Genomic DNA, 16,867 nt, shown 5'->3' with positions numbered 1-16,867 from the left:
GGCTGACACGGGCCCTGGGGCCTCCGGCAACTCATCTCTCCCTTGAGTCCTCCTTTAGAAAGTCCATTCAAACCCACTGTCTTCTGTGATCCTCCGAGCAAGCACAGGGGGTGGCTGGTCTCGTTTACGAATAAGGAAGCAGGCTGAGGAAGGGGCACCTTGCCCAAGTCAGGCTGCTCAGCCAGCCTCATACCTTGCAGCCAGCCCAGGTCTCGCCCTCTGCGTGCTGCTGTTGGAGCGGGTGTGCTGCTTGAGACAAGGGCCCAAGCGGACGCCTAGCCAGGTGTGACCGGGATGCCTGCTCTCCTGGGTCAGCTCTGGTCCCCGTGCCTTCCCTCTCCTCTGTTTCTGCAGCCTCCAAGTACGCCAGAGTGGAGCAGCTGACCCTCCGGGAGCGGCTGGCCCGCCTCAACACGCACACCCTCTCCAAGAAGACCACTCGGCTGAGCCAGCTGCTGAAGCAGGAGGCCGGGCTCGTGCCCAGGGTGAGCCTGGGCGGAGGAAGGGTGGCATCCCAGCCCTTCCAGAGGGGAAGGACTGTGCTGTGGGTGGAGCAGGTGGCTTAGACTCCTGTCAGAGGTGGCGGCTGAGGGGGCTGCAGGGACCTCTCCACATGTGTTGCTAGGAGGGGCTGAGCTGTCATCCTCACATGATTCCGAAGAGCCGGCTGGGGCTCTCTCCAGGGCACCCTGTGCTGTCCTTTTCTGAGCATCACTTTCTGCAGATAGGAAAGCTAACCTCTGGGCATGGGCAAGGGACCAGCTTGGAATAGCTCCCAGGAACAGCTCAGATTGCTGGGGGCACTTACTCTAGACCAGGCATTATTTGATCAGCACAATGAAGTAGGTGTTTTTATTACCCCATTTGCAGCTGAAGAAAACAGGCTCAAGGGGGGTAACACTTGCCCCAGGTCACACAGCCAAGGACCTAGGACTCCTGCGCTTGCGTATCTTACTCTGTGATCTGAGTACCAAACCACTAAGCAGCACTCACTGCCTCTAACCATCCCACTCAGCTCTGGGGCTGAAGGCCGAGGCTCTGGTGGGCAGGGCTGCGGAGAGGTGGGCCCCAGTGAGAGCTTGGGACATGCATGGGCCCACGCGTTCCCCCACCTCCTCCCTGCGTGGATATTCTCAGCGTTCACAGATCTCACTCTCCTCTCAGACGGAAGACAAGGAATTTGACGATTTAGAAGAGAGGTTCCAATGGGTGTCACTGTGTGTGACCGAGATGAAGAACAATGTGGCTGTTTACCTGGATAATCTGGAGGTGAGGATTCTGCCGGTAACGATGACTGGGCTGCGCTGGGCTGGGTCCCCCAGGCAGGACGCCTGGGGTCCATCCGACAAGCTGGCAAAAGCACCAGCCACAGGAACCCAAATGGAAGAGGTCACCGGGTCGCTGGCCGCAGGTCAGAGGAAGGGCCACAGGCGAGTGCTCCCCAACCCACAGCTCTCGGGGTGAGGTTCCCACTGAGCAGGGTTAAAATTCACTGGGGTTTGAGTCCCAACCCACCAGTCTGGCACCTAGAGCAGGTGACACAGGTGCCTATGAAAGTGAGGAAGGTAATATTGTCACATGAAATGTGCACATGTCTGAGTCTTAGTGTCTAATAGGCTGTTGACGAGACTTTTCAGTAGAGTTAAATGCATAATAATACTTAGAATTTGGGGGCGCCTGGGTGGCTCAGTGGTTTGGGCTGCTGCCTTTGGCTCGGGTCATGATCTCAGGGTCCTGGGATCGAGCCCCGCATCGGGCTCCCTGCTCCGCAGGAAGCCTGCTTCCCTCTCTCTCTCTCTCTGCCTGCCTCTCTGCCTACTTGTGATCTCCGTCTTTCAAATAAATAAATAAAATCTTTAAAAAAAATAATAATAATAATACTTAGAATTTGACCATATGGGTGAACAAAGCCTAAAGGGGCAGCAGTTACTTGACTTGGAGAAGCCGTTGCTGTTTGGGAATGTGGACCCGACGGTAGCCAATTCTGGTTTTAGGGGGAAAAAAATTTTCAGATGATATCTCATGATGTGTCCACATGAGCAGCAAATTTAATGAAAACTTAAGTACTCTGTAGGCCCAAGAAAATGTATTTCTACAGGCTGAATTCAGCCCAAAGGAACACCAGTTTGCATGCCAACAGGCACATTATTTTCCTTGTCCCCAAACTCTCCTTCACTGTTGTCATTGACGCTGACTCATTCCATCCACTCTGTCCCTTTGTGGTTTTGTCCTCAGTCATGGCCATTCGCACAAAGCGGCTTGGTCAGAGGATAACGGGCTCTTTGGATAATGGGATTTGGGGTGTCCTTACGGGAAGTGTGGGAAGCAAGGAAGGTCATAGTTGCAGGCCCCTCTGTGTGGGGCAGATCCCTCTGCTTCTTCCCACTCCATCCTGGGCCCCCTGGGCAGAAGGCAGCAGGAGCCCGTCATGGTGCAGCGAGACGGGAGGGGACGGCTCCCAGAAAGGACGGAGAAGCAGGGTCACGTGCGAGACCCATCCGGCTTTGCAGGGTAGGACAGATATTTGAAAGCATTAAGCTGTGTTCCCCCAGAGGCAGGCTTACATGACATAGAGTCCCCCAGCAAGCATGGGACCCCTCCTTTAATCCCCTGAGTGCAGGAAAAGCTGCTTTGGCTGGTGTGTCTTTTAACAATGGCGCAGTGTGTCTCGGGCCAGGAGCCTTCTGCCCGCGGGGCTGTCCGGACAGAACTTAATGACGTTGTTTGCTTTTACAGCAGTTACTCTTACATGCCTGTTTGTGGCAGTTACTGCTGGTTTTCCCGTTATGGTAGTAGTGTCATAAGGTGATTAAAAAAAAAAAATACACTGATATGAAAAGGAATGGTTAGTTGATTTCAGGTATCCATCGAATATGTGGAATATGGGCACGGCAGTGAAATCAGAGGTTCCGTGCAAACACACCCGGTCGGGGCAGCGCTGGATTAGGGAGAAAGGGCTGGTTCTGTTGCAGGAAGATTCGCTAATCACCCGAGCTGTGCAAGGATGGAGTAGGCTGTGTGCTTCCCTGTCGCAGTGGGGGTGCGGAGGGCTGGACCGCCTCTCCATAGGTAGGGTGAGAGTAGGGGGTGCAGGCGTGGGATGGCCACAGTGGGTCCTCATTGGCTGTTTCTCGTCTGCTCCGGGTCCAGGCTTTCCTCCGCTTCCGGCCCCAGGAGTGTGATCTGGACATCGCTGGAGGGCCCGTGCCGGAGTACTGCAGCCTCATGCGGGAGCTCCAGCTCCAGGCCTTCCCACGCTTCGTGAGTCCAGCTTCTCCTTTCCCCTTCCTTTGAGAGGCAGGTCGTAGAGCCTAGTGAGAATAGTATTTAGGGGCCTCCTGGCTGGCTCGGTCAGTAGAGCGCGCAACTCTTGATCTCAGGGTTGTGAGTTCAAGCCCCACGATGGCTGTAGAGATGACTTAAAGCCAGGCCCTTTATATGATTGTTGCACCCATAACCTTCCAGAGCAGTAAGCAGGGCAGAAATTATTATTATTAATGCATCTTACTGATAAAAATAGCCTCAGCTAATGTTTGCTATGCCTTACTATCCACCAGGCAGATAAGCTGCTCAACGCTTTATAGTCTCCATTAATCCTCACAACACGGCGTACGGGGCAGAGGCTGCTAAGAGCAGCACTCTGCAGGGGAGAGCTGGAGTGCAGGGAGGGTGACTTCCCAGCTTATTCACATGGTCAGTGTCAAGATGGAATCTGAGTCCCAAAGACTGTGTTTGTGGTCACCCCTCTCTACAAAATCTCCTAAGATCTGTACACAGATGTTAGGAAGGGCCAGGCCCTCTGCTAAGCTCATACATGCTCTGTCCCCATTGTTCAGGTGGGCACACTGAGGCCCAGAAAGGTTAGATAACATGCAAGAGGTCACATCGAGTTGGTGGGGGTGGGACTACCGCCTGGTCCTACCTCCCTCCAAAACCCCTTCTCCCCAGTGCCTGCCCTCTGCCGCTCCCTTTCCCAGCCCCGAGCTCCCCTCTCCCCACAGAAGCAGCGGCTAGAAGGCCTGGTGTGGCAGCCATTGTGCACCCTGGCCAAAGCCCTGGCTGGCCCTCAGAACCTGGTCAGGAAGCGTCTGGACAAACTCTTGGACTTCGAGAGGGTGGAAGAAAAGATGTTGGAGGTGGGCAGCGTGACGTACGAGGAGCAGGAGGCCCGGCACACGTACCAGGCCCTCAACTCCCTGCTCATGGCCGAGCTCCCGCAGCTGAACCGGCTGGCCGTGCGCTGGCTGGGCCAGATCCTGTGCACATTCGTGGGCCTCCAGAGGGACCTCGCACAGCAGGTGCTGCAGAGGGCGGAGGGCAGCTTGGCCCAGGTAAGGCCTCTGGGATTGGGGCGCCTCTGCCGAGTAGCCAGGGTCTCATAGCCCTGCAGCCAGCAGTTCAAGGGGGCTGGCATGGAGGGAGATTAGGCCGTCAGTGCTTAGCAGGCGGCCATGGGGACCTCCTGGACCTCTCTTATGTCATTTGCCCATTCCTGGAGTCCGATCATGTAAACGAGAATAGAACTGGGACTCCGGTTGATTCCTGGGCTCTGGGATTCAGAAGCGGTGGAGGCTCTGCTGGGAAAATAGCAGACCTTGGGGCCCGTCCTTGGAATATATTAGAAGTCGGTGACAGAGGCCCGGCCCTTCCCCAAAGTCGGGAGTCAGTGTCTCTGGTTGGCGTTCCCGCTGCTGTGACTACTTCTAGCAGCTGCATCCTCGTGAACATGTGGTGTGTCCCTTCCATGCATTATCCCAGCACATCCTCACACTGGCCATAGAGAGTAGATACCATCATCATCCGCGTTCCAAAAGGAAGCTGAGGCACAGAGGGGTTAGACAGCATGCCCGAGGCCACACAGCCGATAGCAGGAGTTCACCCTGGCAGCTCAACTTCTGGGCTCTGAACACTGCTTGGCATCCTAGTAGAAAAGTTGTCCGCTGAAAGATCTATTTATATGGATCGCAAAGAAGTTTGGACAAACTTCCAAGGACAAACTTTGAATTCAGAGCTTTGAGGACCAGGGAAGAAAACCAAGCTGCTTTCAGGTCTGTCTCTGTCAGCGTCAGAGCTGAGGGACTGTGGGCCTGGCCCCTAGGATGGTCCAGCACCCCTCAGAGCACACAGTGTCTCCTGGGCTTCCTGGTCCGTGGCTCAGCCGCCCCCTTGCACTGTGTTGCATGAAACTTCCTCTGAAACGCTCGTGACCCCCAGCTCCTTGTCCCAGGCCACCCTGTGGTCCCATTTCCTGGACACTGATTCTGAGTGTGACCACATCCCTTTGCACAGACCCCTTGCTTGGCCTGAAATGCCTCCAGCCCAAGGTCCTCTATGCCTTTCACAATGCCTGGTGCAAGGTAGGAATTCCCCAAATATGTGACGGATGAATGAACCTTTCCATTCCCTCTTGCAGCTGGGAGAGCCCATCTCCCCATCGCACATACTCCAACAGCCCTTAGGATGTGCTGTGCTAAGCGCTTCACAGAGCCTGCCTTCAGCTGGGGCGCTGGAAGAAGCTGTTTCTCCTCCTTGAGGAGGGCTGGGACGATAGGCTTTTATTCTTTTGGGCCTTCAAAGCATTTAGTACAGAGTTCTGTCTTAGACGTGCTTTTTGAATTTAACTAAGCCTGAACCATCTGCCAAAAGAAGCATTTCTTTCCCAAAGCCGGAGGGTCGGTGTGATTAGATGATCGTCATTCTCTTTCCACCCTCCAGTTCTGTCTGTAGGGCTGCCAGGCCTCTTGTGTTTAGACTGGGATGTGTGGGCCTGGGGAGTGTTGCTGGAGGCCAGCAGCGGGAAGATCAACTTTATAAAAGTAGAAAGTGGGTCTTTCCTGGTTGGGTCTGTCCTTTCGATTGTTTGGACCTGTCAGTGACTGGTGCCAGCTTCCTTGTCTGTGTCCTATGGCCCATTGCCCGGGACCAGTCCCGTGGAACCTGGGAAAGGCCTGCACAGTAGAATCTCAGTCTGCATCCTGGGGGCAGGGGAAAGGTTCTAAGTCAGACCCAAGAGCAGTAAGCTTGGTGACAAGCAGAGAGGGCTGGTCTCCATTAGCTGTGGATCTTACTCGTTCCTTGGTTGTTGGGAAGAATGCAGGAGATGGCTAGCTAGGCCATGGTCTCAGCATGCGGCATTACTCAGAACTCCTTGGGTTCCAAACCAGCTGAGGCATAAAGAAGGACATCCTGATTTGCATAAATGGGAGGCCCAGGAGGCGATCGAACCCACGGCAGGTGCATTCAGCACAAACAGTGTCAGGGCTCCGATTTTCTCTCCATCTCCTAGCTCTGTTTCCCTGTCTGGGCTGGCTTCACTCTCAGGACAACCTTTTTCTGCATGGTGGAAGAGACAGTTTTTACATCTCAGCATCTAAAAGAGAAGTTTTCCTCTTGCTCTCAGTCTTCATATTCTAAATGTGATGGGAGGATTCTGCCTGGCCTTGCTCGGGTTCGTTGTCTAGTCCGTGGGCTGCTCGCAGCAGATGGGAGAAGGGAGGCCGTGCCTGCCACCCCTGTGGCCACAGCTCCACGGTGGGCAATATTCCTAGACTCCCACAGAAGGACACTTTCTTGAAGGACACTGAGCAGGGCAGTCAGCAAACACACATGACAGCTGATGAAGACATTAAAATCCCTCTTCACACACCTGGGGCTGGAATGTAGACTACCCGAATCTTTCTGCCCCCTTCCTCCCAGAGAATGCTCTGATGACAGTGTCTGTCCCACAGCTGCCCCACTACCACCTCCCCGAGCCAGCCTTTTGGAAGCTGGTGGAGGACACCCTGGGCCAGAATGGTCACCAGCTTCGCTCCTTTCAAGAGAACTTTGAGAAAGTGCTGCCACCTCCCACCGTACAAGTAAGTGTCCCTCCTTGCCTCGCAGACTGTCCAGTCCTTTACCTGCCAGTGGGGGAAGGCCCGGTCCCGTTTCCTTTTCTTACCCAAGGTTTCCCTGTACCCTTTCCCTCTCTTCTTTCTGTCTGTGAGCCAGAGGAGGTGATAGGATTCACACCACCACCTACACACATGCTCCTCGTGGCCAATAAACATCAGAGAAGAACAGTAGAATATTAAGTGCAATTAGACATAATAACAGACAAGTGACATCAGCATCCCCAAACCTGAAATTTCACATTTTTTTTAAAAAAGCGTACTCTGTTTCCTTACCATCCCACTGAACTGGCTTCAGATACCAGCATTCAGAGTGAATAAAAAGTGGGAATAATAAATCATTTACATTTTCATTTTGCTATGGCATTTTCAATTGCAATACACAGCATTTCAGCTGCATTATGGTTTACAGACTTTGGCTGGCCAGATGCTTTTCTGAGTAAAGTATTTTTCTCTAAAATAGAAGGAAAGGGTATGTTTCCGGTGCACTTGAAGGATGTACGGAGGTAGCATACGTCGGAAGTGGAGCTGAATTAGCTGAAAGGAGAAGGGGGCCCCGCAGGGGACAGACCTGGACAAGAGACTCCTGAAGCTGTGTGTTCAGTCCCATGTGAAATGTGAAGTCAAAGGTGGGGAAACAGGGCCAGGATTCCCCAGAAGGGAGGAAGGGGCTCTAGAGACCCAGAGAGACAAGTAAAGGAGCCCATCCCACAAGGGCTGGCCCGTAGAGGTGGCCTGTGCACCTGACTGGAATGCAGAGAAGGCCAAAGGCCATCAGGGATGCAGGCCCTCTCCGAGGACAGCGGACACTTCCTCAGGCCACAGCCATGCCCCCCCTTCCCCCCCACACCAAGGCTGTCCCAGCCAGAGATCCCACGGGGGTTGGGGTGGCGTGGGCCCTACAGTGTGGTGGGGAGGACAGGTACAGAAAGTAAAGAGCAGAGCAGCCACTCAGATGAGTCCTGGGAAACTCCTCTCTCTCTCTACTTGAGATAATAATATTTTTCTTATTGCAAAAGCATTTCATGCTGATTGTAGAAAAAAAGAGAAAACAAAGAAAAACAAGAGAAAGGAATGGAAACATCATGAACCCAAGGTGTGTGGCAAACTGGCAGGAAGAGAGTAGATGCCCCCTCTTTTCCACCTTCGTTCCCACCCAGTGCCCCACACCCCTCCTACGCATTCCTGACTTCTTTAGCTCGGGGTTCAGAACCCACAGAAGTGAGGTGGTCTCCAGGACAGAAGCAGTCCTCGTGATATCCTCCCACGTGTCCCCTTGGTCCCTCTGGGGAATGCGGCTCTTCTCTGCCCGCGGCCTCTCGGACTTGAGAAAGAAGGCAAACGTTTCTACACGGCTAGCTTTTACACCCAGGGTAACACCTCCATTCTGGGGGGAAAAAGCTCCCCTGTCTCCACATCCACCTAAGGGCCTGTTTAGAAACATCAAGTTCTGCTAGTTCTTGAGCCTGACTAGTGAACCCACCGGAGTAGGGGTAATGGCAAAGTGGCAGAGTCTCTGCCCAGACATCCCTGAAGGGCACTTCTATCTGCTTTCCCTACACCAAGCGCCTCCTCCCCCAGAAACTACCACATAGAATGTGATCGCTGTATATATACAAACACATATATAGTCAGACAATCTGTAGTAAATCTATATTCAATATTTTTAGTTTCTTCTTTGTTTTGCAAAAAAGGGATCGTCACCCCTGAGTCTTTTCCTGATGATACTTTTGCTGGAAGAAATGAACAAGAAAACAAAGGCAGGGCCAGGAGATTTTTGGATGCATGGAAAGCACCCCTGAGTCATTCTTCCCGGCTAGCTGGCCGTTTCCATCAGGGCAGAACTGTCTTCTGCGTTTCTGTTACTCCATTCAGAAGGCTTACTGTGCCTTGTAAACAGTAGGTGCTTGATAAATACTTGTGGAATAGAAGATAGCACTCCTTTCCGTCACACGTGAGGGAGGGTGTGCTTGCGTCACCCCGTGCCGGCTGTCGGAGTAGCCGCACGAGTCAGGCCTGGTGCCCGTGTGAAGGTCACGGTCTTACTCATTCGGGCTGGAAGACCTGTGCTGGGCTTTTTCCTGTGGGGTTATTCAGCTTGATGCTGTGGCCAGAATTTAGGGCCCCATCCTAGAGTTCTGTAACTGAGAACTTCTGGAAGCTGAATTAGAATTTTAGAAAATTCCAGAAGCTTAGACCTAGGAGGGATATTTTTTTAGAGGTTAAATTGAGGGGGTTTTTTGAGATCCCTTCGGAGCCTAAGAGTGTGTGTCCTTCCTCTAATCTGTCAGTGAGGCGACTACTGCCCATTGGCAGCAGAGGAAGCATTGGCGCAGGGCTCCTGACTGTCAGCACGGGCAGCCAGCTTTGACACACCGACTGAGACACCTGTGTCTCTCTTTGTCCCTCCCCCACCCCCAGCCACTCCTTCCAGGGGCTGAACGCCAGGTGCAGGCTCTCCTGAGCAGGTACGGCCCAGAAAAGCTGTACCAGGTGACAAGCAACGTCAGCGGGGCTGGGACTCTGGACCTGACGCTGCTGCGGGGCCAGGTTGTGGCTCTCCTTCAAAACAAGGACACCAAAGGCAACAGCAGCCGCTGGCTGGTGGACACCGGGGGTATGTGAGGCTTCGGGGGCTCTTCCCCTCCCTCTGGGAAGCGCCCCAACAGGAACCAGTGGGGAGATCTGGCTGTGGGCAGGGGTCTGGCTGGCTATGCAGATTTGCGATGGGAATTGACCCAGGTGAAAACTCAGGGCTTGGGGCTCCGCCAGCTCTGCATGGCCCGTGCCATGCCACAGAGAGGAAGTGAGTCTACGTTGCTACATCTGTTATCAGGCACCTGTTATGTGCCTTGCGGACCTCACAGACTTTTGGGGTAGACAGAGATGTGCAGAGAGAGCTCCAGCATCTCCCTCAAAGACGTAGACACGCAGAGAAGGCATGCTTGGATCCCAGCTACAGGGAGGACGTCTGGCATCTAGAACGAGAGACGTGTGGTCCTGCCTGTGCCCCATGCACTGGTCCCAGCCTTGGATGTGCTGCTCAGGTCTGGGTGCCCCAGTGTAACTGGGCAGGAGGCAAGTGGCACCTTGAAACCAAGAGGAGATGGCCCAGCAGTGTCTTCCAGAAAGGGGCCTGTGACCCACATGATGAGGGTCACACAGGCTCACTGGGAAGGGATCCACAGACAGGTTTTCCCCTTCAGGCAGTGTATCGTAATTGTCACTGAAATATTTTTCTGCGTATGAGAAAAACGATAGCCAGTTCATAAACCCGTAATTTTATTCATATTATTGGTAGAACAAGTCTAAGTTTTAAAAAGTGAGTTTATCAAAAAATTAAGTGTGTGACTCTTGATCTCAGCTCAGGTTTTGATCTCAGGGTCGTGAGTCCAAGCCCATGTTTTAGGCTTCACACTGGGCACCGAGCCTTCTTTAAAAAAATTTTTTTAAAAATGGTACAAATCCAACAGAAACTGTGAAAGGGCAGTCTCATGACTCAAGTTGACAAACAGCTGAATTGGATTCAAGCCGGCCACTAGGGTCAAGGGGACTGAGTTTGGATCCCAAGTCAGCCACTTGACTAACTGCGTGATCTCAGAGAAGTTAGCGGAGCCTCTCTGAGCTCCGCTGGCCCAGCCATCAGATGAAGACAACAGTACTGACCCGGAGGCTTGGCATGAAGACTGGACAGTCAAATGCCAGTCCCACCGCCCAGCAAGCTCTCAGGCGGTGCTCGCCGGGCACAGTGATAGGGAGCAGAACAGCACTGGAGCGGGGACTGGGGGTACTCAGCGAAGAGAAAGGCAGTTTCTGCCTTCTGCAAAAGGCTGTGCTGAGTGAGGAAGCAGCCCCACTCTAGGTCTCCGCTTGAGGGGAAGGGGACCAGTGCCAGGAAAGCAGTATTCATACCAGCCCAAGGGAGAACGTCTTACCCCTGTTCAAAGCAGAGTGGGTTGCCTTGGTGGGGGGGGATGTGCAAGTAGAAGCTGGAAACAGTGAGTGTGAGTGTGGGTTTGGAGTGGGTTTGTGAGGTTCCTAGATGACCTTTTCAGGTCCTCTTTCATGTTGGGAAATTGTGCTGGAGGCATTCACATCCATGAATGGTGCTGACTTCCTCTACCACTAAAAGGGATGGGAAGGGCGGTCTGCAGCCAGATAACATTGTGCGTGTCCTGTAGGACATCGAGGGTATGCACCAGCTGGGAAACTGGAGCTGTACCATGTCATCTCCGGTCAGGAGGAAATCAAAGGGCAGGAGGGGCCTCACCAGGACTCCCATCACCTGGCACCAGAGCCCATCCCAGCCCCTGTCCCCTCTCTCCCAACGGTGACCCAGGTGAGTCTGGGAGAGGGGTGGGGTTTGCCCTCCCATAGCCACCTGGAGTGGGGCTTTGATCTTCCTCCTGTTGGAAGAGGCTACCGTCCCTTGAGGCCAGGGCCTTGGTCAGTGACCACACTGGTGTCCTGGTCAGGACTGGACCTGGAAAAAGGAGGATTTCATCCCTGCCCCATACACAACCCCTGGCTACCTATCAAAGGGATGAGTGGAATTCATTCATTCATTCATTCATTCATTCACTGTTTGCCAGGCATTGTGCTAGATGAGAGATGTAATCATGAGCAAAAGTAAATCTTGGTCCTTGCCTTCCTCAGATTTATAACCTGGGGGTGGGGAAAACAGCAATTAATAAAATAATCATGGGAATCATTGTAAAGTTAGAGCCATGATAAGTACTGGAGCCCTAGGTCTAGTGAGAGAGGTGCAGGAAAGGCTTTTCTAAGAAGAATGATGCTTTTTCTCAGACTTGAAGGGTGAGCAGGGATTAACTGGATAAAGGGAGTGTGCCGGCATGTGGATGGGAAGAGCTCCTCAGAAAGTGTGCATAGTGAAGGCAGAGGCCCAGCATGTTTGTGTGTGTACACGTGCACATGTGCGTGTCTGTGTGTGGACAAAGGAGGGGCACGTGGCGGGGAGGAGAAGGTAGGTAGGGGTGCGGTGCTGCTAGAGAGGTCGGCAGGGCCAAGCCAGGGGAGCCTTATGGCCTTGGCAAGGGTGTCTGCCTTGGCTTCAGAACAGTGGGGATCCCAGACGCATGTTCACAGCGGCATTAGTCATAACTGCCAGGAAGTAGAAACAAGCCAAGTGTCCATCAGCGGACGATGGGGGTAAGTGAGATGCAGCGTAGCCACACAACGGAGTATTATTCGGCCGTGAAAAAGAAGGAAGGGCCGGTACATGCTGTCACATACAGCTCTGTGCAGCAGTCCTCATGCTGTATGACTTTGTATGAAATGTCGAAACCAGGCAAATGGCTGGAGATGGGAAGTACATCAGTGGTTGGCAGGGACCAGGGGGTGGGGGGAGTTGGGAAGGGACTGCTCTCTCAAATGGGGGGTTCTTTTTGAGGGGATGAAAATGTTCTGGAATTAGAAACGCTGATTGCACACCTTTGAACCTATTAAAAACTACTGAATCGTACACTGTAAAAAGATGACTGCTACAGTATTTGAATTCTACCTCAAAGCCAAAAAAGTGATGGGAAGCAATTAAAGGGTTTGGCTTTGCTGGGACAGAGTCGTCGAGGGAGGAGAAGCTCTGTGGGGTCGCTGTGAGGGCCGGAGGAGCTAGGAAGACCAGGCCAGGCATATGTGAGCTTCAGTAAACGGCAGCCGCACTTCCCGGTAGAAGAGAGCTTCATCTGTGACAGGTGGGCAGTAGAAAGGGCAGGAGCAGCGACAGGGAGCAGTGGTAGGAAACCAGAGACTGGTGGTGAACAGTCCGAGAGGTCTCAGGCCTGAGAGAAGCCTCAGGCGGGCTACTGGGGGGCAGTGGAGAAGCCTGTATGATGTGAGGCATGCAGCGTGGGGCTTATCCCCAGGAAGGCTCCGAGGGCCAGTGACTCCTGCTGGGCATTCCCGCCCATCAGCCAAGAACCCACAAGGAGCTCCCCAGAGGGCCTGGTGGGCCTCAGCTCCACCCAGAGTGGGCAGCATTTCTAGGTCTGGGTGAGCCCAGCTGTCCATCTTCCCAGACACATCAGCCACTTCCTCTGTTCATGGGTCCACACTTGTGGAATGGTCCCCGTCCTCCCCCGCTTCTGACTGTTCCGGAGGGTTGGCCACAGTAACAGCAGGAATGGTAAACAGAGTCAGAGTACCCCACATGTACTGAGCCCTGAGTGTGTACGGGGCACAGATGCACATCATTCATTGAACTCCCACAATTACCTGGAGTGGGAGATGCTATTACTTCCATTTCACAGATGATGAAAGTGAGGCCAGGCCCTTCCAGGCCCCCCCCCTCCCCAGTTCAATGCCTTTCCTTAAAAATTAACCGAGTCCCCTGATTCCCCGTCTCTACTCCAAGTTGGGAAGCGGGCCTGGGTAGGTGACACCCTCAGATCCGGGAAGGGTTTTGGGGGAGAGGCTGCCACGTGCTCTGCTCAGTGGGGTGACAGCAGTGGACCGAGGGCACCCGTACTGACAGGCCTGGCGTCGTTGCTATGTGATTTTGAATGAGCTCTTTGACTTCCCTGAGTCTCCATTTCCTTATCTGAAAAATGGAGCAGATAGAATTATAGAACTGTGAGAGTCAAGCCCAGGGAACACGCTGGAACAGAGCTTGGCACACAGTGGGTATTGCTGGTGGAAGCAGAGAGGATGTCCTTGGGACGTGGTGACTGCCCCGTGGGCACTGAGTCGGGTGGGAGGGAGCAAGACGAGAATGGCATCTCTGGGTTGGGTGTGTCTGTCCCCACGCCGCACTGTTTCTGTGTCACTCCCCATGTGTTTCAGGCGGTGGCGGTGTACCCCTTTGTGGCCAGAAGCAGCCATGAAGTGAGTCTGCAGGCGGGCCAGCTGGTGACTGTCCTAGAGGCCCAGGACAAGAAGGGGAACCCGGAATGGAGCCTCGTGGAAGTGAACGAGCAGAAGGGATATGTGCCTTCCAGCTTCCTGGCCAGAGTCCCAAACCCAGCTCCGTGGGGCTGGAGTCTGCCCTCCTAGGGTGCCCGCTGTGGTGCCTGTGCTGCCAAGGGAGGAAGGAATCCAAGAGAAGGCGGGGGTGAGAGGGGAGATCAGGCCTAGGTGGGGTGAAGGGCTGCCAGTAGAGGTGGGTGGGCCTTGCAGGCATGCCTGGCATGGGTGAGCAGGAAGGGCTCCAGCCAGAGGCACTCATCTGGTCTGCAGAAAACGGGGTTCCAGACTGAAGTGACAACAGCCTGGATGGCAGGTCAAGTTAATGAGGACTTGCTGTCATTTATGGCCTGTCTTACCTGTGCTCCCATCCAGCCGTGCCCACCGAGTGGGTCACGCAGGTGAATGTTACCTGTGTGTGTGGGGTTGCAGGGCGCTGGAGAGGTCCAGAGTTGTCTGGCCTGACAGTTCATTCCCTGCATGTTGCACCAGGAGACACCGCAGCCAACAAATGCTGGCAGCTGAGTTGTCTTGGGTGGTGAACCTCCCTTCCAGCCCTCTCTAGCTGAGGAGCAAGGGCTTGTGAGGGCAGTGGAAAGGTTCTCCTTGGGGGAGCCTCAGAGTGGGTGTGGCTGGGTCACCGTTCTGGAACTTGTTTAGGCAAATTCAGAGGCTGTTCCTGGGAACCGGAGATTTTGAGGGTAAGGAGTGAGGATGCGGGCACATGAGGCTGTGTAGCTGCTGGGCTTGTGTTCTCTGCACTAGGGAACAAAGGGCATGCAAATTGCTTAGGCAACTCTGTGCAGTGGGTGATGGAAAGCCTGGTGGGTGGGGGAGCTTGGGTGATGGCTTGCTTTCCTGTTTCTGGAAGTTGGGAGCCGGGGGAGCACCCGCTGGTTTCAGGGCCTGGAGGTAGCAGGTGCATGTGGGTGTCAGTTGGTGTAAGGGCCTTAGACATAGGACACAACCTCAGTTTTCTCATCCACAGAGATCTAACTCACAGGGTTCTGGCGAGAATGGTCTGAGGCTAAAGACGGGAAGCACCTTGTAAATTGTTAAGTGTGATAAAAATGTCAATTTTCATGGTAGCATGAAATGGTCTCAGACCAGCAATGGTCTCAGGATGGCCCCAGCACCCTCAGGCCCAGCTGCAGAGTTCGAGCCTCTGCTGGCCCTGCCCAGCCATGGCAGACACTGGGACTCAGCATGGGGCCCTCTCCCCTCAGCCCAGGAGCTACCTCAGGGCCCCTCTCCACACTGCTTTCTAGGTAGTCAGTCTCTTGAACTTGGTGAGGTCAGTCAGACCCATCGCCATCCCTTTCTAGGACCTGGAAATGGGAAAAACAGTACCTGTTCAAGGCGAACCAACCCACTGGGGCCATTCTGGGAGCAGCCACCATTGAATTACCCTCTCTGGGTTGTCACGTTGGCTAAGATACATCTGGGGATTCACGGAAGAGGGGAAAGGGGTCTGGCCTGACCTGTAATACAAATTATACATTTGGGGGCCGACCCAATCTAGAGGCTGGGGGAAAATCCAGTGTTAGCTTAGACTTACCTCCAAGAACCTCTCCATGGTATTGTCACTGTAGCGCCTAAAGCAGTTAGCACTGGCTTTGGGAGGGCTTTTAAGAAATATATACATGCCCACGTGAGATCTGCACCTCACTCCTCGGTTCAGGAAAGTGGGAAGATGGATTGTGCAAGAGAAACTCAGTCCCCACTGACCCCGTGCTGGCACCAGATTCACTCTGTAAGATGCTCTTGACTCATTTTCCTTTCTCTTGCCCACTAAGATTTCTAATACAAGTAGAAGACGTAGGGGAGCATTTACAAGACAGGAAATCCACGTGTGGGTCCCTCAGTGCTTACTGAGACTCTCCTGTGGGCTAGAACCCCAGCTCAGGCTTCTCAACCTGGCTGCTTGCTGCGGGGCCAGTGACTGATGCCAGGATCCCCACCACCACCACCCCGCCCGCAGAGATTATAATGGAGTTGGTCTAGGCTGGAGCCAGGCCCTCAGGAACTCAGAAAGCTCCCCAGGTGCTTCCGGTGTGTCCCCGGGACTGGGGACTTCGGCCCGAGACACGCAGTAGTGGACGAGACGGGTCTGCTGTCTGAAGCGGCCGCCAGCTGTAAGCTGGGATGTGCCCCCTCTGAGTTCTGTCCTTGCTCAGATGTTTTGAACAGGCAGCTTTAGAGATGTTTTGAAAGAGGACAGCCTGTTCTGTCAGGTCCCAGAATGTATATTTATTAAGTGCCATTAAGAGGGACCTGAACAAAACTGGATGTTCTTGAAGGCAGAAGGCAGAAACCTGGAATACATGTGGAACCACATCTATCTCGTGAGGGGAGAAAGAAAATGCCTTCAGGGGCACACAGGTTGTGGTTTCTTGTAGACTAGGGGTGGAGATCCAGAGTCAGTGACAACTGAGAAAATGCATGTTGAGAGGCAGAGAATGGCCTGGATTTTCTGCAGAGACCTCTGTGTAATGTGCCTTGCCCCTGCCCCCCGGAATCCTGGAACCCTGCACTGAGTCCTCCGCCCTACGTATCGCCCTGTGAGGCCGCCTCTCCCTGAACTTGCCAGGGTGTCTGCCCGGAAACCAGACAAGGCTGATGCCGAGGGCGGCCCTTGCTCCCTGCCGCAGAGTGCGACCTCTTTAACCTTTTCGGCCCAAACCCAGGTCTGAACGTGAGGGCAAGGTTACAATATGGAGGAAAGATGATTGGAGTCCCGCTCACTGTGGGGAGCTCTAGCTTGGTGAAGCAGTGATGGGAACTGCTGAGAATAAAGGACTTCAAAGAGGAAAACCTCTCTGGAGTTTGTGGGAGAGTCAGATGCCCCAATGGGATAGGTGTTCATAAAAACAGGACTTCGTTCGTTCATGTGTTTATTTTCCTTTTTTTTTTTTTTTTTAGAGATTTTATTTACTTGAGAGCACACGTGCACACACAGAAGTGGAAGAGTGGCTAGGAGAGGCAGAGGGAGCAGCAGACTCCCCACGAGGCAGGGAGCACAACCTGGGCCTCAATCCCAGGACCTGGAGATCATGACC

At 53.7% G+C, this 16,867-nt stretch overlaps 1 protein-coding gene across 3 annotated transcripts in view; it reads left to right on the top strand.

The window, feature by feature from the left end:
- ARHGEF37 (Rho guanine nucleotide exchange factor 37) overlaps positions 1–16,622 on the top strand; it is a 53,555-nt gene extending 36,933 nt beyond the window's left edge. For all 3 annotated transcript variants that reach the window (XM_082726292.1, XM_082726290.1, XM_082726291.1), the window contains exons 6-13: positions 355–485; positions 1,165–1,269; positions 3,151–3,261; positions 4,002–4,331; positions 6,729–6,857; positions 9,312–9,507; positions 11,072–11,229; positions 13,689–16,622. In XM_082726292.1, the coding sequence (XP_082582418.1) occupies positions 355–485; positions 1,165–1,269; positions 3,151–3,261; positions 4,002–4,331; positions 6,729–6,857; positions 9,312–9,507; positions 11,072–11,229; positions 13,689–13,898 (1,370 nt within the window). In that variant the 3' untranslated portion in view covers positions 13,899–16,622. The remainder of the gene's footprint in view (positions 1–354; positions 486–1,164; positions 1,270–3,150; positions 3,262–4,001; positions 4,332–6,728; positions 6,858–9,311; positions 9,508–11,071; positions 11,230–13,688) is intronic.
- The last annotated feature ends 245 nt before the right edge of the window (positions 16,623–16,867 follow it).

Source organism: Mustela nivalis (genome assembly GCF_964662115.1).
Source record: "Mustela nivalis genome assembly, chromosome: 3".
Lineage (NCBI taxonomy): Eukaryota > Metazoa > Chordata > Mammalia > Carnivora > Mustelidae > Mustela > Mustela nivalis.
This window is presented reverse-complemented; position numbering and strand designations above follow the sequence as displayed.